The following is a 24,813-nucleotide window of genomic DNA, read 5'->3' as shown; positions in this document are numbered from 1 at the left end:
CTCTTCTGGATGCCCAGGGTAAAGAGAATCTGATCCAGTCAAAGGGTAGACTATCCTGGAACTCTATGAGGAATCCTGTCCTTATCTCTTGGTTGGCACCAAGCAGCCTAAAGTATGTCGCCAGTGAGAGGACATGTGCCTGAGGGGAGCTCGCATGTGGAGTAAGAAGGCTCTGTTCTAGAGGTGGGAAGAGAGAGAGGAGAGTCTATGTTAACATGTTTTAAGGCCTGTAAGTCATTCATTTATTTCCCTGTCGCTATGACAAATGATCCCGACTCGTTGGCTTCAGCAGCGCAAATCAGCATCTTACAATACTGGAAATCAGAGTCGGAGGCAGATTTCTTCAGGCTAAAATCGAGGTGTCACAGGACTGCCTCCTTCTGGAGGCTCTGGGGGAGAATCCCTTTCCTTGTCTTTTCCAGCTTCTAGAAGCTTCCTGCATTCTTGGGCTCATGGCTCCTTTTTCCACCTCAAAGCCTTCAAAACCCGACCCTCTTCTTCCTTCTTCCCCATTTAGAGGACCCTTGTTACTACCTTTGGGCTGACCTGGATAATCCAGTCTAATCTCTGGAAGGTCTGTCAGTGAGGGACTTCATTGTTCTCTGCAACCTGCATGGATCCTTGCCATGTAACATAAAATGCTCAGTGGTTCTGGGAATTTGGACATGGACACCTTCATTCTGCCTACCCCATTGTCACTGTCCAATTCCGTATCATGTTGGTTTCAAAAGAATGTAGTAACTCTTGTCACTTTGCATCTCTGTTCCATATGAAGTCAATTCTTCCTGCAGTTCACAACTGCTCTTTGAATCCTTCTCTATACACAACACTCCACCGGCAGAGAAGCTATTCAAGAGATTAGGGCATGAATAGTAGGACCCCAGTGGGGGATGTTTGGCTAGCTGCAGGGGGGCCTTTTGGTAGCCACAGTGACAGGGGGGATGACTGACAGAAGGGACATGACCTCTATAGATGAGGACCTGGGATGCTAGATGTTGTGCATTGCATGGAAAGGTCTGGGGCAATCATCCCATATCTCACCTGAAGCTGGAATGTGCAGGGGAGCACTCACGTGACACAAATCCAGCTTATAATTCTACTTGAACCAAGAACTGAATTCCTATTTACATAAAGATCCCGGGTATTTTTTCTCAAGGTATACATAATTTACTAATTGTGTCCATGATCCCTATAATCTGAGTCACGTAAATTGAGGGCTTTGTTTCATTCGGAACTCAATCAGGAGTTATTTATTTTTTATAAAATTGTATCAACAGCAAGTGAGTTCCTGACATGTGAGTTGCCAAAAGGCCATTTTTGTATCAATCAGCATGTGAACTGACATATTCGTGGTAATTCTTCACCAAGATGTAAGCAGCCTCCCCTCGGGTATATCTTCCTTGTGGCTCTGTCCAGCCACCTAGACACTGAAATACACTTTATTTTATTACTAATTGTTTTCCTTTATTTCCCCTTTATGTGTTCTAGTTTGTGCACTATGCTAACTGTCTTAGCATTATGTGCACAGGTAGAGTATATTATCTGTGGATTTCATTTCGGAAGTAAAAGCATCACTGATGACAGGGTAGAGAGCCGCTTCCGGTAGTGGCACACTCTGGCCTCCAGAGAGCGCTCGAGGCTCCTCCACTTACTACCTCTGAGAAGTGCCTTGAGTCAGTCAGATGGTGTGTGCTTTTGGTGAGGGGAGCAATGAAATCAAATATTCTTGTTTTCATCCAGATGCCATGTTTTGAGTGAATCTTAGGCTTTTGGGTATTCCTATTAGGACTGGTGCTTACACAGCTCTCAGATTAGCTAGCTTGGCCTCTATTTGAGAGGAAACGTTGCTTCAGTTGGCCAAAAGAATGAGAAGTGAGTGGGACCCAGGGGACAAATCCCCAAGGCTACAAAGTGGAGATCCCTCCGTCCTCAACCTTTGGGAGAAACACTCTTATCCCCCTCTGGTCTGGCTGGTCTCTCCATGCCTCTTCCCCAGCAAAGTGGCCAAATTTGGGATGAGCGTCCTGGAGAAGGAGCCACGGAGGATGAGGCTTAGAATAGAAGACCCAGTAGAGTGTTGGGGTCAATGTCCTGGTCACCACTAAGGAGAGGTTCTTCCTAGTGTGTCCCCTTTCATAGATCCCCTGCAAGAACTCACACATGTTGCTATCAAGAGAGGGGGTAGCTGGTATGGGCTTTGTGATTTTGAACTCGAGTTCATATCTGCTTATGATATTGCCAAGTTAACCACTGCCAAGTTAATATCTGCCAAGATATTCCATCACTGAATATCACCCCAGTCCATGGACTCCCCATCTCCCAGCTAAACTTCCTTGTGCCCTGCAGCCTGTAACTGCCACCCTCTGTCACTGTCTGTGCTGTGACTCCATCTGCCCCATCCTCCGGCACTTGGGATCATAACTGCTCCATCTGGTTATACCCATGTATTCTGGATCCAGTGATTTTTTTTTTTCCCTTTCTATGGACCACCACAGGTCATCTCAGGGTCAGCTAGCCTTGAGATAACATGCTGACATGCCCATTGTGTCACAACACTGGCCTAACAGACAGCACTTTTGCAGGTACTGGGCTACTTCTGCTGTCACCCTTCTCCTACACTCTGGCTGGGTGCCCAAGGAGGCTACGCCAATACCAAAAAACTCCAGACAGCACGGCTGGAGTCTGGTTCAGTCGTCCTCTGTCCTGAACTTACCACTCCGCTTTCCCAGAGCAGTGAATGGTATTCCAGACTTATGTTTTCATGGGGTCCTTATGTGAGACCAGGAACGTCTGGCCTTTGAAGGCAGGGCTGGCCCATGACCCACCTATAAAATTTTATGAAAACTTTGTGTATTGTGTCTTTGGTGGGGGGGACTTTTATTATCTTTACAAAGGGATCTGTCACCCCCAGAAGACTGAAAACAACTGCTGTTCATTTGGCCAGATGAGCCCGTTCTTCAGGGTTCCAGGCAAGATCTGACCTCTGCCTTTCAAAGAGAAGTGTGTGCATCATGGATTCCCCCCACGATGGTGTGTCTAGGTTTGCAACACTATTCCCAGGCTACTCACCTTGCCAAGTCATTCAGATCCAACCGGCCATCCTTATTTTTGTCAAAGATCTTCATCTGGAATGCAGAAGAGGACATGATTGTAAGAAGTACTTGTAGCAGGAATTCACTCTGAAAGTTACTAGAGCACTTTGCCGTTTTGCCCTTCTGATTCCACAGTTGTCTAAACTGCCTGAGGCTGGCTCGTGTCACAGAATGCTCCCTACCGAGCACAGGAGAAATATCGCTTTTCCATTGAAGGCCAAAGTCGTTGAGGAGGATGGGGCAGAGGGGAAAACCTACATCTCTAGGCTACAAGGATTGTAGGAAGGAAGAGCGGGACAGGAAGAAACAGGAGGCTCCAGTGGGTGGGTGTCTGAGCTCAGTCTGCTGGAAAGGAGATTCCTGAGGGAGGGGGGCAGCAGCTGAGGAAGGACTTGCTGTGGCTCAGCCCCATGCACCCCCACAAGACACTTTGAACACCCAAGGGTTTGGGAGCTGGGTTGAGAGCCTGTGGAATTTCCATGTGTCTGGCTGTGATGGGATGAGGTGATGCCAGAACAGAGGGCTGGGGTGGACCCCTGAACCATAGGCTGCAAAGAGGATGCATCATAGGGAGACACTTAGCATGTCTGATTCTGTGTCGCCTCTTTCCCTTGCTGCTGCGACCTAGGGCTGACAGACATCTGTGGAGCCTTGCACATAGGTGTGCTGCAGCTGAGACATGCAAAAACCACTCTTTCCCCAACACCCACTTCACCCAAAAAGAAAAGGAAATATGTGTAGAAAGAACAATGCTATGTTTAAGGTTTACAAGGATGCCATGACTGGATTCCTGCACCCAAAGATGAAGGAACCAAGGACAGAAAACTTTTTTCATAACCTTCCCTGGACCCTGTGGGCTCCTGAATGTCTACAGACATCAGTCACCTCTTGATTCCAGCCTCCTCATAAAATAAAAGAAACTCACATTTCATGCTGAAGAAAGATTCTCTTGGGGACCACAGTCTGCTATCTCCTTGGTCTGCTGGCTTTCTAAATAAAATTGCTTTCCTTCCCCCTAGCAACTTGCCTCCCAATTTACTAGTCTGTTGTGTGGCAAGAACATGTGGACTCTGCTAGAGATGTGGCAGAGAATTCATGGCCTGCATCTAGCAAGAAGTAAAGGATGGCTGCTGGATTAGCCTATACTTCCCAGTGCGCTAGCCAAAGCTAGGAGCATGGGTTATGAGCTCACCGAAGACTTCAGCTGTGAATACCAGCAAGGCAGCCACTGAGTGGCCAAGAGACACCAGCCTGTAGACTAGATGAGTCAGACCTTTGTGCCCAGAGACCTCAGCTTCCCACCTCCACCATTAAGGCCCAAAGTCACTTTTCTCTCATTGATGCCATTTTTTGTTTAAAGATTTTATTTATTTGAGAGAGAGTGCACAAGAGGTGGGGCAAGGGGTAGAGGGGCAGAGGGCCAGGAAGAAGCAGACTCCCCACTGAATGAGGAGCCCTATTCGGGGCTCAATCCCAGGACCCTAGGATCATGACCTGAGTTGAAGGCAGACACTTAACTGACTGAGCCACCCAGGTGCCCCTCCTTGATGCTAGTCTGGGTTGGATGAAGATGACTGAGAAATCTACGAGGCCAAGCTCCTCCTTTCAGAAAGACTTAGCACTATCTAAAGAGACTATTTAAATTATTAGATCAGAGAAGGCTTTGAACAAGAGAAGATTAAAGGTTAGAATCAAGAAAACCAGGTTAGTTTAGGCAAGATGGAAGAGAGACATTTCATGGCGTATTTGAGTCATATTGTGAATGAATTTTATGACTTCACAACATTTCAGTGCAGCTGAGTATCTCTAAACATATTTGTAGAAAGAGGTTATATGGGGAAAAGAGGGAATGAGAAAAACTGAGATCATATCTAACAGTTTTTTGCATTAAAAAAACAGATCTGTCCATCCTTCTTCACTCCCTAAATCATTTCTTTTTAATATTTGAAATGAATTTGAAAGACCATTCCCCCAAAACTTTAGCATCAAAAATATGTATTACAGAATCCATTAAAATGCAGGTTATATTTTTATACACTTGGATATATTACACATCCAGTCATGCCCCTTAGACATAAATTCTGTATCCAGTAAAAATCTGAGAGCAGCACGCTTTGCAGGAGACTGAGCCATGAGTTATTTCCCATGACACCATCATTATAAAAAGTCCTATTTTAATAGAGAGCTAGATGATCTTGAGCTTTAAGCAAGTAGTAACTCATCTCGAAAGATGTAGGCCCGTCTCCACTGCTGTGCAGATTACTCAAAAGGGGAAAATGCCCTTTGCTCAAAATTGGCTTGAGGAAGAACTGAGCACCAATGTGGTAAATCATGCTTCTGCCCATCAGAAAATGGGCTACACAGTTCACTTAAGAAGTTCAGTGAAGAGTCAGAGCTGTGAATAGAGGGTCATCACCATTAGCTGGTATTTCAAGTCATGAGGCCAGTGAGGTCACCAGCACTGGAGGGAAGAGCTCTCGACACAGAACCCAGGCATGTTTCCCATCAACCTGGATCCGAGAGTTGAGTGCCTCCGTCTATGGAAGAAAGCTGCAAGCCAGCAACTTCCATCCAGGCCTGAACGCCAAGGATTGTGACCAATGGAGAGGATAGGACAAGCTTAACATCACATGTCTCTCTGTCTGCCATGGTCTCAGATTTTAATTTGCACATTTACAAGAGTTAAAGCTCCATGCTCTAATTAGCATGGTGTGTGAACGTAACATCTCCCCACATGCATTAGCTTACATTTTTAAAAGTTCAATACTACCTGATAATATTCTATTCGGACAGCTAATCCTCCCCCTACCCCACTCTCAATGAGATGTCATAATTGGATTTTGTTCATAGGCTGTTTCCTTCCTTGTCCACAACATTAATCAGGAGTTAGGAGAAGGTCAGGTCTGCAGACCTCGACTTTGTGCTTAGGCCTGGGTGCTCTGCTGTGATTCATTCATTGTTCAGGCTGCAGACCACTTTCAAACGTGCCAGTCCTCTGGGTCTATTTGAATTTATTTAGCAGGCTACATTTCATAAATAAAGCATTTGATGCCAAACCTTTGAACCAGATCTGTAATGCAGTGTTCACCTCACTGTGCCCATTGCTCAAAAAAAGCCATTAAAGCAGCAGCAGATTTCACACTTGGTGTATCACTTAGTTAGACTAAGGTTCTAAAATCTCTTCGGAGAATATTGAGTTTCTGAAAGTTCATTCACCCACAGGTCGCTAGGGAAATGTAAAAAGTCTTTAAAAAACAAACAAACAAACTATAGTCCAGGTCCCAAATATGTTCTCTGGAAAAGTATATATAAGCCGCCTCTGAATTTAAGGAAGTCAACTAAAATAGATCAGCCATAATCTCATTAAAGTCATCTCATCTTCTGGTTAGACTAGGTCTCAGGGTGGAAACTCCCCTACTGGCTGGATTCCTCAACACTCGCTGATCACCTCAAGGCATAAAGAACCTGTGAGGGGCCACTTGGATTTGACTGATTGCTAGCCTATCCCCACACGACAGTTTGGAACAAAATGAGTGCTACGGGCAGCCACAGAAGCAGAAGAGCCGCAGGTTTTGACAACAAAACAGACAAAGAATAACAGGACAGTCTTGATCCATGAACGGTTCTCAACGCAGATACTCTAAAGCTGGGTGAGACCACTGGGATCCCCCTCACCTACTTCACAGGATTCTAGGCTTCCAGATCTGAGCTGAGAGCCATCAAAAATTGTACATTGCCAGATCTTCTTCAGCCCAGGCCATCCCCATGGAAAGAGCTGCCAGCCCGGTATTTTTCAAGATTGAAACCTAAAGGCTTCGAAGAGAAGTGCTCTGGGCGACTAGGGTTGCCAGACTGAGGCGTGATGTGCGGATTCTTTCCTGCTGAGTGTTGTCTTTGTAAGCAGCACAATGTCTCCTTGACACCCCTTCCTGTCCCTTATGATGGGCTGTTTGAATGAGATGCCCCTGGGGGGGGCTCTCTATGGGCAAAACGTTATCTTTTCTTCCCAGGCCCTTCTCCTCCCCAGGTGATGTTGTAGAATCCTTTCTCCTTCCCTTTTGTCTTCCATTTGTTTCCTATTTTGTGTTGAATAAGATATCGGTTCTTAGGATGATTCATGAACAATCCACTTTCTTAGGTAATAAATTCTGGCAGGGCTTGAGAGCTTGAGCTCCGGTATCATCTCCTCTTGAAAAACATCACAAGAATCCGAAGTCCCCAACACGGCCTGTCCTCGCCTGGCTCTTCACTCTCTTCAGGGGATCATCATCGCTTCTTGATCTCTCAGCAGAGCTTTACTTTTCCCTTTTGGAAGTTTTCTTTCTAATGACTCAGTATTTCAGCTCTCAGACATGAGTATTGTGGTGGAAAAGGCAAGCTTTGGAGATAGATTTGGGTATGCATTTCCACTCCATCCTTACTATATTTGACCCGTGAAAGTCTGCAATTCTCAGTTTCTTTCATTTATAGAATGAGGGCTAAAAAAAAAACCCTTATTTTTATGAGGTTGTTGAGAGAATCAAATGTTTGAAAAGTGCTTTGCACAATGATTACGAGTCAAGTACCCAGGACTGGAATAAAGGCTAGTTGTGTTGCTATGAAAACATCACGTGTCCTCAGGGGAGAAGACATCTTGAAACAACGCAACTTGGACTCTGTCCATCTACCTACCTTCTGCCTTTGCAGAAGCTCTAGAATTGTGGCTTCCTTGTGATCTGCCTGATTTTTGAAAAGTCAGGCAAACTGGATCTCAAGATGAGATCACTGTATTTAGGGACGGAAGGCCAAACTGAACTCAACTTGTCAGTGGATGGTCTATGACAATGACCGGCACAATGGGGATGAACTGGAGCGACCAGAGTGAATTTTTGCTTTTTCCCTCCTTTCTCAAATTGTCCCTAATTGGAAGACTCCATACGGTCAGGGGCCATATCTGCCTTGGTGAGCTCTCCCTAAATATTTGTTGAATGAATGAACTCACATCTTTGAGTGAACTAGTTTACTAGATCATAGTCGGACCTGGAAGAAAAAAAGCATGAAGGGAGTGAGGGTTTTGGTGTGGGAAGACATGCTGGGTCACTCTGAGAACCTACTCCTTAGCCTACTAAAGCACGTCTGACTCAACTTCAGGAACATAGTGATGTGGATTCTGAATCCACAGGGACATATCACAGGCCTGTCCTGCTGGGATTGTCTCATCATATTTGCTCTGTTCTGCCTCTTCCATATCCTCTGGCTCTCGTCCCCACTCTTGGTACCTGGTTTCCTGCCCCTCGTCCCTCTGGTCATCAGCGTGGGGCTCCAGCCACCCTGTCTGGGTCTGCCCCTGGGCTCAGCACCGCTCAGACCCTGCCTGGTGGGGACCCAGTCCGGATGACTGTCTACACGGGGTGAAGGACCCCAGTGGGAGCCATAAAGGATCAAGCTCGGCACTTCCAAGCACTCCTTCTGGCTCTGCCTGGAGGGTTTGGTTTAAAAAGAGGGAAAAAAGGAATTTCAGAGCACCAAGAACAGCTTGAGGGAGCTTGGACCTGCGCAATCCATGACCTATGAGGCACCCCAAGGGGGAGCGGGAGCCGTCATGGGGGTGGAAAGGCTCAAGGAACACAGGCAAGGGAGGTGGGAGGTCCCAAGGGTAAGCTTTGCTTTTGTCATCACGGCTTCTTATTTTAGCTGGCTACTAGTTAGCCTGCAAATTCAGTTCTGACAGTTGGCATTAAGTAGCCTATGTGTGCCTGGCCCCGAGGGAGGGCAGGGAACGCAGAGATTTGAGGAGATGCGACACTGTCCTTGCGCGGGAAGACTCACCGGCTGGGAAAGAGCAAGATCCGTAAACAAGTAATGTCAGCATTGTCCTTGACCCCAGCTGACTCGTCAGGAATCCTGCTGAATCCTCAGAAGCCCTACAGGGTCTGGCCTCTGTTTCCTCACCCACGCTCCCTCTGCCCCAGCCCCGCTGCTGTCTTCCAGTCCTTGAAGATCCCAGGCGCACTGCTGTCCCAGGGGCTCTGTGCCTGCTGCACTCGCGGTCCTGCCGCAGCCTTCTCTCCTCCCCAGGCCCTTGTCCTCTCTGCTTTGTTGGCGTGGCTAGCCTTCGCTCTGCTCTGCGTTTTCATTTTTCCGTAATACTTGTTACCCTCTGTCATGCAATCTGATTTATTATTTATTATGTTTCTGGTTATTGTCAGACATCTCCCCTTTGTCTGTTTTGCTCACTGCTGGGTCCCCGGCGACCAGAGGGGTGCCTGGGGCATAGCAGATCATGAGGACTCAGTGATAGGTACAAAGAAGTCTGGGTGCACAGAAGAGAGGCACTTTGTTGACTACAGAAGAAGGTTCTGGAAGGTTTCCTAAGGCAAGGTGACATCTAACCGAATCTTGAAGGACAGGCAAGAACCAGGAGAAGAAAGAGAGGGAAAAAATCGTTGAGCCATGCTAAGAAGTGAGAAAAAGGGGCACCTGGTTGGCTCAGTTGGTTAAGCATCTGCCTTCAGCTCGGTTATGATCCCAAGGTCCTGGGATCGAGTCCCGCATGGGGCTCCTTGCTCAGCAAGAAGTCTGCTTCTCTTTCCCTCTCCACCTCCCCCTGCTTGTGCTCTCTCTCTCTCTCCCCCACCGTCAAACAAATAAATATATACATCTTTAAAAAGAAAAAAAAAAAAGAAAGAAAGGAAAGAAAAAAAGAGGCAGTTTAGCATTACACTTGGAGCCTGAGGGAAGCCCCTCAGAATCAAAGGTAACCAAACAAACACTAGAAACGCTGGAGATCCTGAGTGAGAGTATTGCATTGTGCGGCGCATGCTTTTTAAGTGAATCAAATCGAGGTAACAACAGTCAGTGCTGATGAGGTGTGAACCTAAGCCTGGAAAAGTGCTCAGCTCGAAACAGGATCTGCTTGTCTTTCTCTGTCCCAGGCAGAGGACATCGCTCATTTCATAGTCCTTATTCTGCGGGCAGGTTTCACTGGAAATCGGGTGGGAAGAAACCCAGAGATCTCCCTGTACTGGGAAACTGCTTCCTGCTTCGAGGGGACGTCCCACGTCACCCTGCAGGGCTGACTATATATTTACTCGGGATCTCAAGCACCCTGCTGCCTGTTCTCAAAACAGATCAACAGAGCAAGACACCAGATTATTTCCTTCATTGAGATCCTGGCCTGGGGTTGGATTCTGTCCTTGGAATGGGCTTAGCTTCTTTCTGGGCCATTTACAAGTCTTCATGGTTAAGAGCACCTTCCTCCCACCCAGGGCAGGCACCTGTGACTGGGGCAGCATTTGGGGACTTAGAGTGCAGAGTGAGTGGCAGGAGGGGCCGGGCTGAAAACCATGGGGGCTTGGCTTCCAGTTTAACTGGGGCCTCTGGTCCAGTAACTTAACTTCTCTGAGTTACCCGATCTGGGAAGTGCATTTGAGAATTCGACATGGTGGGGCAGCAGGGTGGCTCCGTCGGTTAAGCACGTCTACCTTTGGTTTAGGTCATGATCCCAGAGACCTGGGATCGAGCCGCCAGGTGGAGCTCCCTGCTTGGCAAGAAGTCTGCTTCTCCCTCTCCTGCCTCTGTTCCTCCCCCCGACTTGTTCTCTCTCTCTCTCTGTCTCTCCAGTAAATAAATAAAATCTTAAAAAAAAAAAAAACGAATTCAACAAGGTGGTGACTGTCACTTACCCTTTCTAAGGCTTCAGGATAAGATACATAGCATAAACAATGCCACCCCTGCCGAGAAGTCACAGCAATAACACCCTATTTGGAAACGTCACTTAAGCGGCACCCATTTTATGGGAATTCACGACCTCTTCCCAGTAGTGCATGTTCCCGACTGTGCTCCAGGAATTTGAGTCACATCAATCTGGTCAAGAACGCCTCATATGATAGATGTAACAATCCTACAAGCAGTCAAGCCTTCACCAGCCATCTCCTTGCTTATTGACTGAGAAACCACCTACGGAGTTCGATTGGAAAGGAGCACGCATCTGGGGCCGGGAGGGGGCTCAGAGGAGATGGAAGGCAGGGGAGCCTGGCTGCTGATGCATGGCGGGGGAGATGCGCGGGGAACGAGTCGGAACGGAAGGTGAGGAGGGGGTTGCCAGAAGCAGCTGCTCCCAAACCACCGTTTTCCAAGGAGTTTTGACACCGAAATAATCTCGGTCATTCAGCACGTGAATGCCACAAGTGACAAGTAAAGTAACGACAACAAGGACCATAGCAAGCCTGAAAATGAGAGTTAACACGCCTCATGACCCAGACGCCTGCCCAGTACTTCCGTTGCCCTCACAGTAATTTGGTCCTATTAACCCCCCATTTTATGGATGAAGTAAGTAAAAGGAGAGGCTTGACAATCTCCCAAGGTCATAGCTAAGACGTGGCAGAACAGGGACACACCTCTCCCGCCCAGCTGACTCTCAGCTCTCTAAGTGGCTTCCATGTGTTTGGTCCTAGTTGTCTAGGTTTCTGATTGTCCATGTGCCCATTTCCATGTGACCTCCCGTAGAATTGAGCTCATTGGCCGGTGCCTAGTAACACAATGTTGACTCTACTTCCCTGGTCTCCCCAAGGACAGGTGAACTGCTTTCCATCTCCAGTACATGCCGCCCCAACCTCAGAGAGGGGCTAACGAGGCTCAATGTTAGCCCATTTTGGAGAGTTGACTTTTCCTCTTGCATTCACTTAGTCCACACATGCTCACTGGGGCACTTACTCTGCGCTTCTGTTTCTGGGCCCTGGAGAGGCGGGGGGCGGAGGGGTGGTTAACCCCCTTGTGGAGATCCCATCACTCAGTTACTTACCATGGTGCCAGTATATTCTTCCAGCTTAGCCTCCGAAATGGCCTTTTTGTGGTGGAGAAAGAGGTCTCGGAGGAAGTTCTGTGACATCAAGAGAAGAACCACATCTTAAACAGAGAACAGATAAACCGCCAAGATCTCGGGAGGACTTACATCAAGGATTGTGGTTCATTTTTTTTTTTTTTAATGGAGAAAATAAAATGCTTTTAGCAAGCAATAAATCCAAGAATGGGGAGGGATGTCCCTGTTTAAAGGATGTTCTTAGAACCCAGAGAATAGCTCCAGGCATGGAAAAAGTGTCAAAACTCCTCAATGAAGTGTCTTTCCTAGAGAAACCGGTATCACTTGTACTTTCTAAAGCTTTTAAACACAAATACTGTTTTTTAAAGTCCCTCATTCAAATCCAAGTTTCTTGGGCTCACAGAAATAGAATTCATGATCCACGTGTATCCAATTCCCAGTGGCGAACCGGCACCCCGCCCCCCAGTGAGAGACCCGCCCGGTGACACTTACACGCAGCTCAGCCGCTGATATAAACCCACTGCTGTCAGCATCATATTTGCGCCAAATCTGAAATACACAAAAGCCAGGCATCTGTTTAGGAACCAGCGGCCATGTAAACAAGCACACAGCCAGAGAGATCATGGAGGACTGATGCCGACATTTGTCCCGGGTCCATGTGCTGACGCAGAGAACATAGCCTGCAGCTGTATCAGGAAATTGCACACAAAGCCGACAGGAGGCAAAGCCCGTGGCCCATGCAAAGTTGGGGGGCATCAAGTGGAGGCACTGCATCAAACTATAACCCTTAGTGAAAGGGTGAACCCCTTCAAAATAAACTGTGCTGCCCACAGGCCGCACAGGGATCCTCCCTGTGTGGCCTTGGCTCTGGATAAAGGGAAGAAAATATCTCAGGTAGTTCCCAGTGATGAGACAAGCCTCTCCTTGGCTTTAGGGTGTAAGGGCAGCCTTCATCTGGCTGAAGATACGCTCACAAAACTGGACAACTGAACACTTCTATAGACACGCTGAACTGCTTTCTCTCATAGGCGGTGTGATTTGAATCACCTCGGATTATCCCATGCTTAAGCCTCACGGGTTGGCTATTTCTCGAACTCTTGTACAAAATCAGAAAGTAGGGGTGTCTGGGAGGCTCAGCCGGGTAAGCACCCGACTTTTGGTCTCAGCTCAGGTTTTGATCTCAGGGTTGTGAGCTCAAGCCCTGCTTGGGGTTCCAGGCTGGGTGTAGAGTCTACATGAAAAAGAAGAAAAAGGGGGTCTTAAGATGGCGGCCGAGCGGCCGGCTCCTGATGGAAGAAAAGATGTGGAGTGGGCTGCTACCTCCTGGCCTAAATGAAAGTGATGTTGAGTTGAATTCTGAAGATGAAGCCCCATTAGAGAACTCTGGACTTAACTTGCAGGAAGATAAAGAAGATGGGGCCATTACAAAAACAGAGATCTCAGATGGCCAAACTGATGGACCAAAACCTGGGGCAGAGGCAAATGTAAATGCATACAAAGAGTGCCCCTCTGGAATTCCCTTGAATATGTGGCATAAATTTCAAGAATTGCATAAAAAACATGCTGAACAGAAAACCTCAACTTCAGGATTCAGAAGGAAGAAAAGGAAACGCTCCAGGAAAGGTAAATTGAAGAATGAGGAAGAGACTCATAGTGAACAGACCTCAAGTGAAAACCAGTGGAAGGAGCTTACTCAGTATTTTGGAATCAATGATAGGTTTGACCCCCCTGTTAAAAAGAAAAAAGTTGACAAGTCGGGCCTTGAAAAGAGCATAGACCAGGCTGTGGGAGAGTGGAACATCGAGAAGGCTGAGGAACTCAGCAACCAGCTAGCTACTCGGGAGCTTGGTGTAAAAATTGCTAAGGCAGTTGCCTGCCACAACTTTGTAAAAGCCAAAAAGGATGCTGAAAATTCACAGGTTGCCCGAAAAAAGAAGAAACTTGCATGGGGTTTGAAGCAAAGAAGAGATGGGAAACCAAGAGCAACATGGGATATATGTAGCTTGCCACAATTCCTCAAGACGTTGGAGTCTTGACTTGGGTTTTTGCTTGAGTCTCCAACTGCTCAATTTACTGAAAAGATTTTCCTGCTTATGTTAACTATGTCAGGAAACTGGTAGAAATTGGAAAAATAAGCATAAAGTTTGGGAGTTGATTATTAAATCTTTTCAAGTCTTTCTAAAAAAAAAAAAAGAAGAAGAAGAAGAAAAGGCAGAAGAAGTAACACTGTTATTTGTTTTTGTTTTTAATTAATTAACTTTTTATTTGACAGAGAGCAAGACCCAGAGAAAAAGAGAGAGAGAAAGCACAAGCAGGGGGAGAGGGAGAAGCAGGGTCCATGCTGAGCAGTATCCCGATATAGGGTTTGATCCCAGGACCCCGGGATCATGACCTGAGCCAAAGGCAGATGCTTAACTGACTGAGCCTCCCAAGCGCCCCTAAGTTCTTTTCTTTTTTTAACTGACAGATCATCTATAGCTATAGAATGGGTTAGCTGAGTCACTCACTGCAGGGACCTTAATTCTAGACCCCAGTCAGCCTGAGCACCCTGCAGGGCTAGTGGGGGTACTGATGGGCCATGAGAAGACTGAGAAACTTCATGCCCTATGGCCCCTGAACTCAGCCAGACTTACAAAGTCAACAAATGAAATATAAATTACATTCAAACTTTTATGGTGTGAATATACCAAAGCTAAGAATGAGAATTTTAAATAATCAAACCATTTTTCATGCTTTTCTTATGCTATTCTCCAAAAATTTTCTGTCTACATTATCTTATAATTTTACTACAACTGAGCCAGCCATTGGAGGCCTAAAGGTTTCTATGTGAATAATGTGCTCATCTATCTATTTTTATTATTTATTTATTTATTTATTTATTATTTATTATTTATTTTCAATTTTTTTTTAAGATTTTATCTATTAGAGAGAGACACAAAAGAGAAAGGGAACTCAAGCAGGGGGAGTGGAAGAGGGAGAAGCTGAGCAGGGAGCCCGAAGCAGGGCTTGAACCCAGGACCCTGGGATCATGACCTGAGCTGAAAGCTGATGCTTAATGACTGAGCCACCCAGGTCCCCCTTCCTACTTTTAAAGAATGAAAGAAAAATAAGAGATTTCCAGGCAAATAAAGTTTTACCAATAGAATTAAGTGAAGGATAAACACTAGAAAGGAGGAAAATAAAGAGACTCTTAGTCACAAAAACAATGGTTCACAAAGATGATGGGTAACAAATCTTGACTGCATAAAATTTGTAAGGTTAAAGAAAACAAGACAGAACTCATATCCTGGGCAGTCACCGCACATGAGCTGGGTACCCTGTGTTAGGATTAAAGTGTTTTAAGGTCCGGTGGCCTAGGGAGAACGTAAAGACATTAACTTAGAATTTTTAAAAATATATAGGATAATAGTAGGTTATAACAAATTTAACTTAAAAGAAATCAGGAATCTGAAGAGATATGTATTATTTTTTAATTGGGTAGAGAAAGAAAGGGAAGGCTCTTTGTTACGGAAGCCACTGGCCAACTTAAAGGGAGGGGGTAAATAGAATAAGTTAAAAAAAAAAAAAGAAAAAAGATAGGAAAGCTCCATAGTGCTCTTTGCTTTTTCCCATTCCTCAGAGTTATTCAGTATTAAGCAAGGCCTAACATTTTAATACTGTGTTTCTGATTATAAGAGTAAATCATATTCACTGTACAAAATTAATGAGCTACGAAGAGGAGAAAACTACACTCTTCAGGTATATCTTTGTTTCCTTAACTCATATTTCTGTTACACGACAAGACTAACTTGGAGGTCATATTGTCTATACACATGGGCAATCTGTTTATTATTTTCATTTAAAACTTTCTGAGAGCATTTTTGAGCACCATTCAAATCATGTGAAAGTGTCACTTAAAGTGATTTGTAAATAATTATGATCTGTGCACAGTTGGAAAATATTCAAGTACAAAAAATATGAAAACCATCTGAAATCTTACCACTTAAAAGTAATTAGCGTTTATCTTATGTGTATCTACCTACAGTTTAATTTACGTAGGTGTTAGGGTGAATCATTTTTTAAATAATGTTAAGATCATAATGCATGCACAGTTTTGCTTCTTAACAATATAACACATTTCCTCCAATTACAAACATTTCTGATTATAACTTAAGATAGATGCCTGGAGCAGTAGACTTATTAAGTCCAAGGGTAAAGATATTTTTAACTTTGAATAATGACATTTTAAAGGATTCTGATTATATTTTTGCAAAATCGCTCTCCATAAAATTGTTGCAGTGTGCATGCCTACCAACAGATCATGAGCGTCAATCTCAGGGCTTTCTGGCTGGCACCATGTATTTTGTTGATCCTCTTAAAATCTTTACCACTTGGATTGGCAAAAATCAGTTGGCACTTCTTATCTACCAGCCTACTTTTCTTGTCCATTCAGATCATTCAGATCTCTCCCGTGAATAGTCTATGCGTGTGCTTGCTCAATTTTATGACTTCCACTCGGCCGGAAGTAACTACAGTTGTGTAAAAGGGTGCTAAGCTATTATCTCCTAAATGGGGTCTTGGTAACTATTTCAGGAACCGCCTGGGATGCAGTAGCTGTCTTGAGTCTGCTCTGAATTTCCTGGTCTTTGTCCAAAGGATAGTACCATCCAGAGGCTGAAAGAGGAGCTAAGAGTAGGCACTGATGGCCTTCAGCGTTCTCTCAACCACAGCGACTGCAAACAGAAGGTCTGCTGGCTGGATGGACATGCTAGGGAGTTACGTTTTCGTGGTATTATACCTTTGAAACCAGAATTAGTGGCCAACATATAAAAACAAGTAGGCTAGATGTCCAGATAGCATGCCTAGAAGCCAGCAATCCTCTGGAGCTCCCCGGGGTTCTCTGCTTTGAATGGGACACCTGCTCTCTGGGCTCCGGAGTTCCCAGCCGACCCCTGTCATATTCCTCCATGTCGGCCTGCCTGCCTGTTTTCTGGGCCTCCTCCAGCTCAGGCTGAAGGACTCTGTTGGCTTGGGAGCAGCCTAAGGCAGCGCCCAGAGCGCACGGGGCTTTGGGACCCAAGTTCCGGTTCATCACCAAGGGCTTCTTTGCTTGGTCTTACCCTCTGAGGGTTTGGGGACTGGACAGGATTGCTGGCCTCCCTCGTGGGTGGCTGGGATCCTGAGCTTTTCTCAGTCCTCATCCTCCGCAGAGACACAACCAAACACTTACCTGCATAAACTCCACACTGCTGTCCAAGGGGTTTTCCTGACGAAAGAGCAGCAGGAAGTTTTCATCTTCAGACAAGAACATGTTGGCAAGCTGAGGAAGCAGAGAGAAACAGCCATCAGCCACACCGGCCACTGCTCTCTGGGTAAAAGACACGGTGGGACATACTACAAGGGGAAGAGGGCTTGGATTTCCCAGGACCGAGAGCTCCAATTACAGTTCTGGGTCCCTGACTGCAGTTTTGGATTCCCTGATGCTTTCAAACACTGCTCTGTTACTAGGTAGGAAACATGGCGGGCGTCTGCCTCCCAAAAGCTTACGATCCAAAATCATAATCCTAATTTTATTTTTTTTAAGAGTTCTATTTATTTGAGAGAGCACAGAAGGAGAGTGAGAGAGAGAAGCAGGTTCCCCACTGAGCAGGGAGCCCGATGCAGGACTCAATCCTAGGGACCTTGTGTCATGACCTGAGCCGAAGGCAGATGCTTTACCAACTGAGCCAGCCAGGCGCCCCATAATCCTAATAGTAATAATAAATCTGTCAGTGCTTAATACGTTCCAGACACTATTTTAAGACACTCCCATATTAAGATAATTTAACTCCATTATATAATGGGAAATTAAAAGAGCGTATAATTCTTATATGTGCCACGAATTGTTCTAAATTCTTACGAATGCTTACTCACTCCATCCTAGCCCCAACCCAGAAAGTACGCAACACACTCCCATTCTCATTTTTTCGTCAAAGAAACTGGAACTTGGGCACCTGGGTGGTTCAGTGGATTGGGCCTCTGCCTTTGGCTCAGGTCATGCGTGATCTCAGGGTCCTGGGATCGAGCCCTGCATCGAGCTTTCTGCTCGGCAGGGAGCCTTCTTTCCTCTCCCTCTCTGCCTGCCTCTCTGCCTACTTGTGATCTCTCTCCCTGTCAAATAAATTAATAAAATCTTAAAACAAAAAAAAACAAAAAAAAAAAAAAAAAGGAAACTGGAACTCGCGTTAGTTATGTGGCAAGTGGTGGCACCCGGACTAGGGTCATCCTTTCCAGCTTCACGCCGTGCTGGGGAGATGGCGTACGCGCGGTCTTTCCACACCACGGACACAGACAGGAGTGCCTGCCGTCGGTGTCCTGAGTGTCGGCTGTTTTTCTTCTTCTACATTATCAGTGTCTCTATGATCTTCCCAGAGCTGGTCTGGGTGGGATCCGTTACATCGTCCCTCCCCCTATCTGAGCACCAGTTCTACTGATTTAGGTCACTTCTCTCATGAGTAACGGTGACATTTTCTTCCCATGATACATGACTATAATTCTTACTTCAGCACATGGCTGTGTTTGGCTGGGCTCATCCCATGATACGGTACTGCCGTGTTCCTGGCTTGCGTTGTCCCCCAGAAACAGTAGCCACTCCTTCTATCTCCGTGCTCAACGCCACAGTGAGTCCACACAGAGGCTGTTGGGGGTGGGGAGGCATGTTGAGCCCACACGCCTATTCACTCCTCTAGATGGGTGTGGGTCGGCTCAGGGACCTACTGTGTGAACGACAGCAATCATATTTAAATATCATGTATCGAGTAGCTATGATGTGGCAGGCACTGGCGACGTACGTTTCATTTATGCTCCATTAAAGTCTCATACCAGTCCCACTGGTGTGATACCCTCTTTTACTCATGGGAGCAGGACAGCGCAGTGTGTGTCCATGACAGGCTTTAGAGTGGATCCTAATTCCTTCTCCATTGTTCGCCTTTTATTTGGCCTGGCACGAGTTAATTGATCCCTTGTGCCTCAATTTCCTCACTTGTAAAATGGGAATAGTAATGTTTATATCCTGATGCTTACATGAAGGCTAAAAGTAAAGTGAGGCACTACTTACAGGCAAAATTCCTTCAATAAATGCTAATGCCGTGTTGATGAAGACCATGAACCAGAGGCTCGGGGAGAAGTAACTTGGCCAAGATCTCACATTCACCGTGTGGACTTGGCACTGCCCCAGCCCCATCCCCCACATCCTGCCTGCCCCCGCCACACCTGTCTGGGCTCCAAGGTCCACTGGAATCAGCATCTGCTCTTCAGAACTACGTGCTTTTTCCCATGGAGTAGGAAAAGCCAAAAACCAAATGAAAATGTGATTCACAGGTCCCCAGGCTTTAGAACCCAGTCTGTCTTCAGCTTTAATTGGAGGAGCCTGGGGCAAATCAGATGCACAGATAATCCCGCAGCGTGGCTTGGGCTTTCCGTGGCGAAGTCTGCCCCACCTTAGTTGTGCTAGAATACCTAATATGTATCTGGGTGGGCTGATTTTCAGGTCTCAACGACCTGTGACTAGAGTGAGATAGGCCAAGGTACGGGGAGGGGGGGGGGGGGGGGACTTGCTACTCCTTAAGCGCACAGACTCCAGAGGTTTTAAGGGGCCTGGGACGGGTGTAACCAGATCCCATCAGCTTGTCTACAGACAACACCTCCGCTGTGCATCTGCGGGACTCGGGACTCCGCGATGGGATGGTTGGCACGGGTGTCCAAGCTGTTGCCGGGTTTCTAAGTGCTTCGTGAAGCTCTGCCTGTTGTTAGTGAGATAACACCGTCATTTTCAGCCATTTCCCATGTTTCATTTCTTCTCCCTTAAGCGCACACACATATACTGGGCACCGTTAATGTTCCGCTGTGCTCTGGGGGCTGTGAACACAGCAGCAGTGAACACACAGTCATGAGTCCTTCTGTGTTTCTAGCTTGAGGCTTGAGTTTACTTGCATCAGTTATCCACCATCGCTGGTGACATGAAAAATTTTTGCCTTGGAGTGAAAATTTTGGAAATGCTAGGGTTCTGAGAAGGCTGCTTCCTTCCGGGCAAACATGTCTACTTTTCATAAGGATACAATTATCTTGCCCTAGAATCATAATTTTCTGAAAAGAAAGGTACTGTGTGGGCTGGGCTGTAGGATGGCTGCTGTCCATTTTGTTTCGAATGATCTCCGGGGTTAGATCTCCCCAACCTCCGCTGAGAGCTGATGCAGGAGTTTCAACTCATTTCTTGTTAGTCAGTTTTTCCTTTTGCCCAGGCTGAATCTGAACAGCACATAGCAAAGGGACCCATTGGATCGAGTAACTGCAAGACCTCCAGCATATGAATTCCCCAGTTACAATAACTACAGATATTGCTTGACCTAAAGAAAATGATATGGGTTGTTAAGAAAATGGAAAAGGAGAGGAGATTACTTCAAAATGCTGGGTAGGCCAGCAACCTGGCAGACAGTTCTAGCTTCCCATTCAGATGTAAGATTTGTATTATTTTTGGGAGGAAAATGACAGCCCAAAAAGCCTCAGCGGAGAAAGGACAGTTGGGAAAGGTACCTCTTTCATCAGCACGCGCCCATCTCTGGAGACACCCTGCAGACCCGTGAACTGTTGCTTCATTCTCTGCACATGTTCTTCCATGCCCGCCTCCTACAATAGGCCAGACAGAGCCGCATTAAACCCATGGGGAAGGGCGCCTGGGTGGCTCAGTGGGTTAAGCCTCTGCCTTCGGCTCAGGTCATGATCTCAGGGTCCTGGGATCGAGCCCCACATCGGGCTCTCTACTCAGCGGGGCGCCAGCTTCCCCCTCTCTCTCTGCCTCTCTGCCTACTTGTGGTTTCTGTCTGCCAAATAAATAAATAAAATCTTAAAAAAAAAATAGGGATTCCAGAAATGTAGTCGGGATATCAAATATTCAGAGCATAGAGCCTGGTCATTACATTAGTCTAACCTGAAAAGCAGGTTATTTAGCTATTTAAAATGAGCCTACCCTGACAAACAAGAGAGAACAGTGGTAGAGAGTTCTTGAGCAAAGCACCACTGATCAGAATCCCAAGCAGGTGAGACCTACAGGCTAGTGAGCTCCTAAAACCTGAATGAAGGAAGAGAAGCCGAGAGACTAGATTTTGAGGGGCTTCGGACTGACATAACCTGATCCCATTAGCTGGTCTACAGACAACACCTCCATTAAGCTCATTCGCAGGACTCCTAAATTCTCCCTCCAAGAGATCAGAGATTTTGTTCTGTTTCAAAGGGAAAAGCCCAACTCTTTTAGATCGCAAGTTTGCCGTCACTCATCCCTTCATCTTCTCCTTGAGCCCGCCGAGGGAAAAATAATTAGAAGGGGAAAAAAAGTAAGAAAGTAGTTATTGAATTACCAAGGAATAGAGAGAATGGAGAATGAATTCTGATGAAGGAACGGAGAGGTAGAAACATCACCCCCAGTGCCAGATCCCAGGACTCCAGACTGCAGCGACCGCTAAGTTCAGCCTCCCTGATATACTGTCCCTAATCCGATCCCCCATGACCCCTGCTAGCCAGGCTTCCTCCTAAGACACTGCACTACATATGGAGAGATCGGCATTTCTAGTCTTGGCTCCTCGGATCCTGTGTGTGGGTGTGGGTGTGTGGGCTGTGTTCGTGCACCATACAGAAAGAAAACGTGACGGAGGTTCCTCCACAAGGTGGGTCTTCACTTTGCATTTCAGGTTGGCTTTCTAGATTAGGATATCTGCAGGACAGCCGTCACTTCTGTGTCTCTGAGATACAGTATGAATACATGGTTCTTTATGGTGGGCTGGACCTTCCCAAAGGACCTTAGTGGACATAAGCCATGGGGGAGGAAAATTAAGTTTCACAATTAATAAATGTTAAGCCAAAGAAGTTGAGGCCAGAGTCTAGTGCTACCTTAGCTTTAAGCCACAGAACCTTGACTTTCATCCCGTAACCCCAAAGCCCATGGCCATCCCTTGGACCTAAAGCAACAGAGCCGAGGGACTGCCTCTGTTGTGTTTCCCATCTGCACCACCCTGCCCCCCCCCCCCCCGTAAGACTCTAGACCCCGTCGTCTCTGAAGCATGGAAGGAGACCCGGGCTACGCTAGACTCTGACAGGAAGGATATGGACACAGCCCCAGGAAGTGAGGCTCTGCTCTGTACTCGCTCTCTCCAGACCTAGTTCAGAGGCCAGTTCTGAGCATTTGAAAAGAAAAGGTAGGAGCTAAGGGAGGGGTGAGGAACGGGAGCCGCAGCATGAATGGCTCATGGTTCCATTAAGTCTGTCCCCGCAGAGGCCCCGAGAAGCAGGGAGTCACACACAGATTGGTTGCTTTCCAAGGGTGACCAGCAGGTCGCTGTTGGCGACCCTGAAATTCCTTCCTCTGAGACTTCTGTGACCTGCTAGCGAATCAGGGAGGAAAGGAGAGTTCTTCAGGCCTCTGAAGAACCGCTTGCTCCTCCTAAACCCCAGGCCCAATCCTGGAGGCCTCCCTGTGGCGTCTTCTCTACTCGCTGGGGCATCCCTGGTTAGAAGCAGGGATGGGGACTGTCACTCAGCTTGATGGACATCCACTTGGAAGTCCTGCTCTCTGATTAAGGACATGCTTAGAGCCCACTCCTTTCTCTGCAGGGAGGAAACCCAGAATCAGGAATCAGGAATAGTTTCCTTAATCATGGTTGTTCTGGGAGCATCGAGGGCCCCACTCCCCAGGGTTAGGTATCAGCATTTTGAAATGGAATAATGGCAGGTGATGACTTTTTGGGACAATGGCTTATACAAATGATCTGGCTCCAAAACTCTCTCCCCAGCCACATGCCGAGAAGGGGTGGTTGGGTCTGCTGTCCAAGCCCAGCGAGATTGGCCTGATTCTATTAGAACCCTCCCACCATCTCCCATGATGGGCAGTCAATGTTCCTGGACGGTCAGAGGGTGAGAGAGATACCAACGGACATATGGTGATTTAAAAATGCAAGATCCTAGGCAAACCTCAAAGGTACTGAAATTCCTTGGGGATGGGACACACAGGGGCACAGGACACTGGTGAGTCACTTGTTGTCTCCTCTCCCGCAAGGACCATGCCCGCCCCTGTGTGAGAAGGCAAATCGCCAGGCTGGCTCTGAGGGAGGGAAGAGATGGACTGCCCAGCTGCAAGTGAGGCACTTCTCTGCTCCATCACTAATGGCAACAATGCTGCTAATGTTAGCCAAAGCCCCAGAAGAAGATGCCCTTGGCTCAGAGCAGACCCTTGTGTCTTACCAGCCCCACCCCCACCTTACGACTGTAAATAAGACACTCCCAGCTTCCACACTGACAATAGCTTTTCTCCCTCTTTCCTATAAATCACTAAGGCAAAGAACTTCTGGAAAGGTGCAAAGTTCTAAGTCTCTGGGAGTTTGGGGTTTTGGACCATCCAGTTTATCCCAAGACTTCAAATGGTTCTGCCTTCATCTATTTGTTTTCCTTAAACACACCTGTCATGCTTGACTAAAGGGCATCTGACTCATGGGCTCTGGAGTGCCATGAGCCCTAGCATTTAGAGCAATAAGGAAGGGCGAGGCAGAGACAGAGAGACCAGAAGACAGAGACAGAGAGTGTTAAGGGAAAGAAGGAGAAAAGAAAAGAAACTGATAAAAGACAAGAAATGAGGGGCAAAAAAAGAGATGAGATAGGTAAGAAAGAGAAAGGAAAAGAAAAGACAGGGAAAAGAGGGACAAGCCTTGAGAGACGGACTGCAGATAGAAGGAGAAACAAGGAAACTTGGAGAGACCTGTAAGACAGACAGATGAGAGACAGAAAGGTCAGAGAGAAAGTCAAGAGATGATGGAAGATAGGGGCCAGGAATCAAAATGAGAAACAGAAATGGGCAGAAAAATGAGACACGCAGACACCAAATGAACAGTCGAGGCACAGAGAGAGAGAGCTCTGTGTACATAGAAACAGACAGGGAGAGACAAGGTCTGCGTGGCTGCTGGAGGCAGATGGCAGCCTCTTCTGTTCTCAGCTGGCTGCCCGCCCACACCCGGAAACACCCTCTCGAAGCGCTCCTTGGTGGCACGGAGAGCCTCGTTCCCTCCATTGGGCTCCTACAGGACAGTACAAGGCACTTAATTCTTCTGTGTAAACAGTTCTCTGGCTGAGGATAAGTGATTTCCACAATTCACTTTAAATGCTCCTGTCTCCAGAGCTACTCCTCTTACCATGCATCCTCAGATGGAGTCTTGACTAGGTTCTCCCATCCCCAGGCTGGGGTGTCTTTGTAGGAGTCTTTGCTTTGCTACGGGGATCCTCCAGAGTTAATCTCCATCTCTTGAGGCCAGATTTACCGTCAGGGAAGGATATGGACATGATAGAATAGGTTTCCATTTATTATACCTGGGCTCTGGGTATATTGCTTATTTTCTGGTTTGTTATTCCCAAAGAAATCTATAACCTCTTCTAATGAAATGAATAACAGAAAATGATTTTAAATGTTCTGTTTGTTTGTAAGCTGCTATCAAAGGAGTATCAAATGCACTAAACACTCAGAACCTCGGAGCTCTTAACATCTCTTCCACCTTTTTGAACAAAGTGAGCTGCCTTATCTCCATGTCAAAACCCATTAGCAGAAACATAACCAAGGAGACGTTCAAAACAGAGTTGTTTGGGGACGCCTGGGTGGCTCAGTTGGTTAAGCAGCTGCCTTCGGCTCAGGTCATGATCCCAGCGTCCTGGGATCGAGTCCCACATCGGGCTCCTTGCTCTGCAGGGAGCCTGCTTCTCCCTCTGACTCTTCCTGCCCTTCTGTCTGCCTGTGTTCGCTCTCACTCTCTCTCTCTCTTACAAATAAATAAATAAAATCTTATTTAAAAAAAAAAAAAAAAAAAAAAAAAAAACAGAGTTGTTTGAATCTATAGTTAAGGTCTGTCGAGGGGATGACAGATGTTACACTAG

The 24,813-nt window shown here is 46.6% G+C and overlaps 2 protein-coding genes across 2 annotated transcripts in view; one reads left to right on the top strand and one right to left on the bottom strand.

Moving 5' to 3' along the window:
• Positions 1-24,813, bottom strand: part of SCGN (secretagogin, EF-hand calcium binding protein) — a 38,510-nt gene that overhangs the window by 12,303 nt on the left and 1,394 nt on the right. Inside the window, exons 3-7 of the mRNA XM_059179502.1 lie at positions 20,443-20,535; positions 17,102-17,191; positions 12,385-12,441; positions 11,875-11,952; positions 3,070-3,125 (exon numbers count right to left, since the gene is read on the bottom strand). Of these exons, the coding sequence (XP_059035485.1) occupies positions 3,070-3,125; positions 11,875-11,952; positions 12,385-12,441; positions 17,102-17,191; positions 20,443-20,535 (374 nt within the window). The remainder of the gene's footprint in view (positions 1-3,069; positions 3,126-11,874; positions 11,953-12,384; positions 12,442-17,101; positions 17,192-20,442; positions 20,536-24,813) is intronic.
• On the top strand, positions 13,146-14,081 carry LOC131834831 (protein FAM204A-like). Its single transcript, XM_059179504.1, is given in 2 exon segments — positions 13,146-13,839; positions 13,842-14,081. Coding segments are annotated over 2 exon segments (711 nt in total). The 5' UTR covers positions 13,146-13,181; the 3' UTR covers positions 13,895-14,081.

The sequence above is a fragment of the Mustela lutreola genome, chromosome 6, assembly GCF_030435805.1.
Source record: "Mustela lutreola isolate mMusLut2 chromosome 6, mMusLut2.pri, whole genome shotgun sequence".
NCBI classification, from domain to species: Eukaryota; Metazoa; Chordata; class Mammalia; order Carnivora; family Mustelidae; genus Mustela; species Mustela lutreola.
Note: the sequence above shows the minus strand (reverse complement) of the source record. Positions and strands in the feature narration are given on the sequence as shown.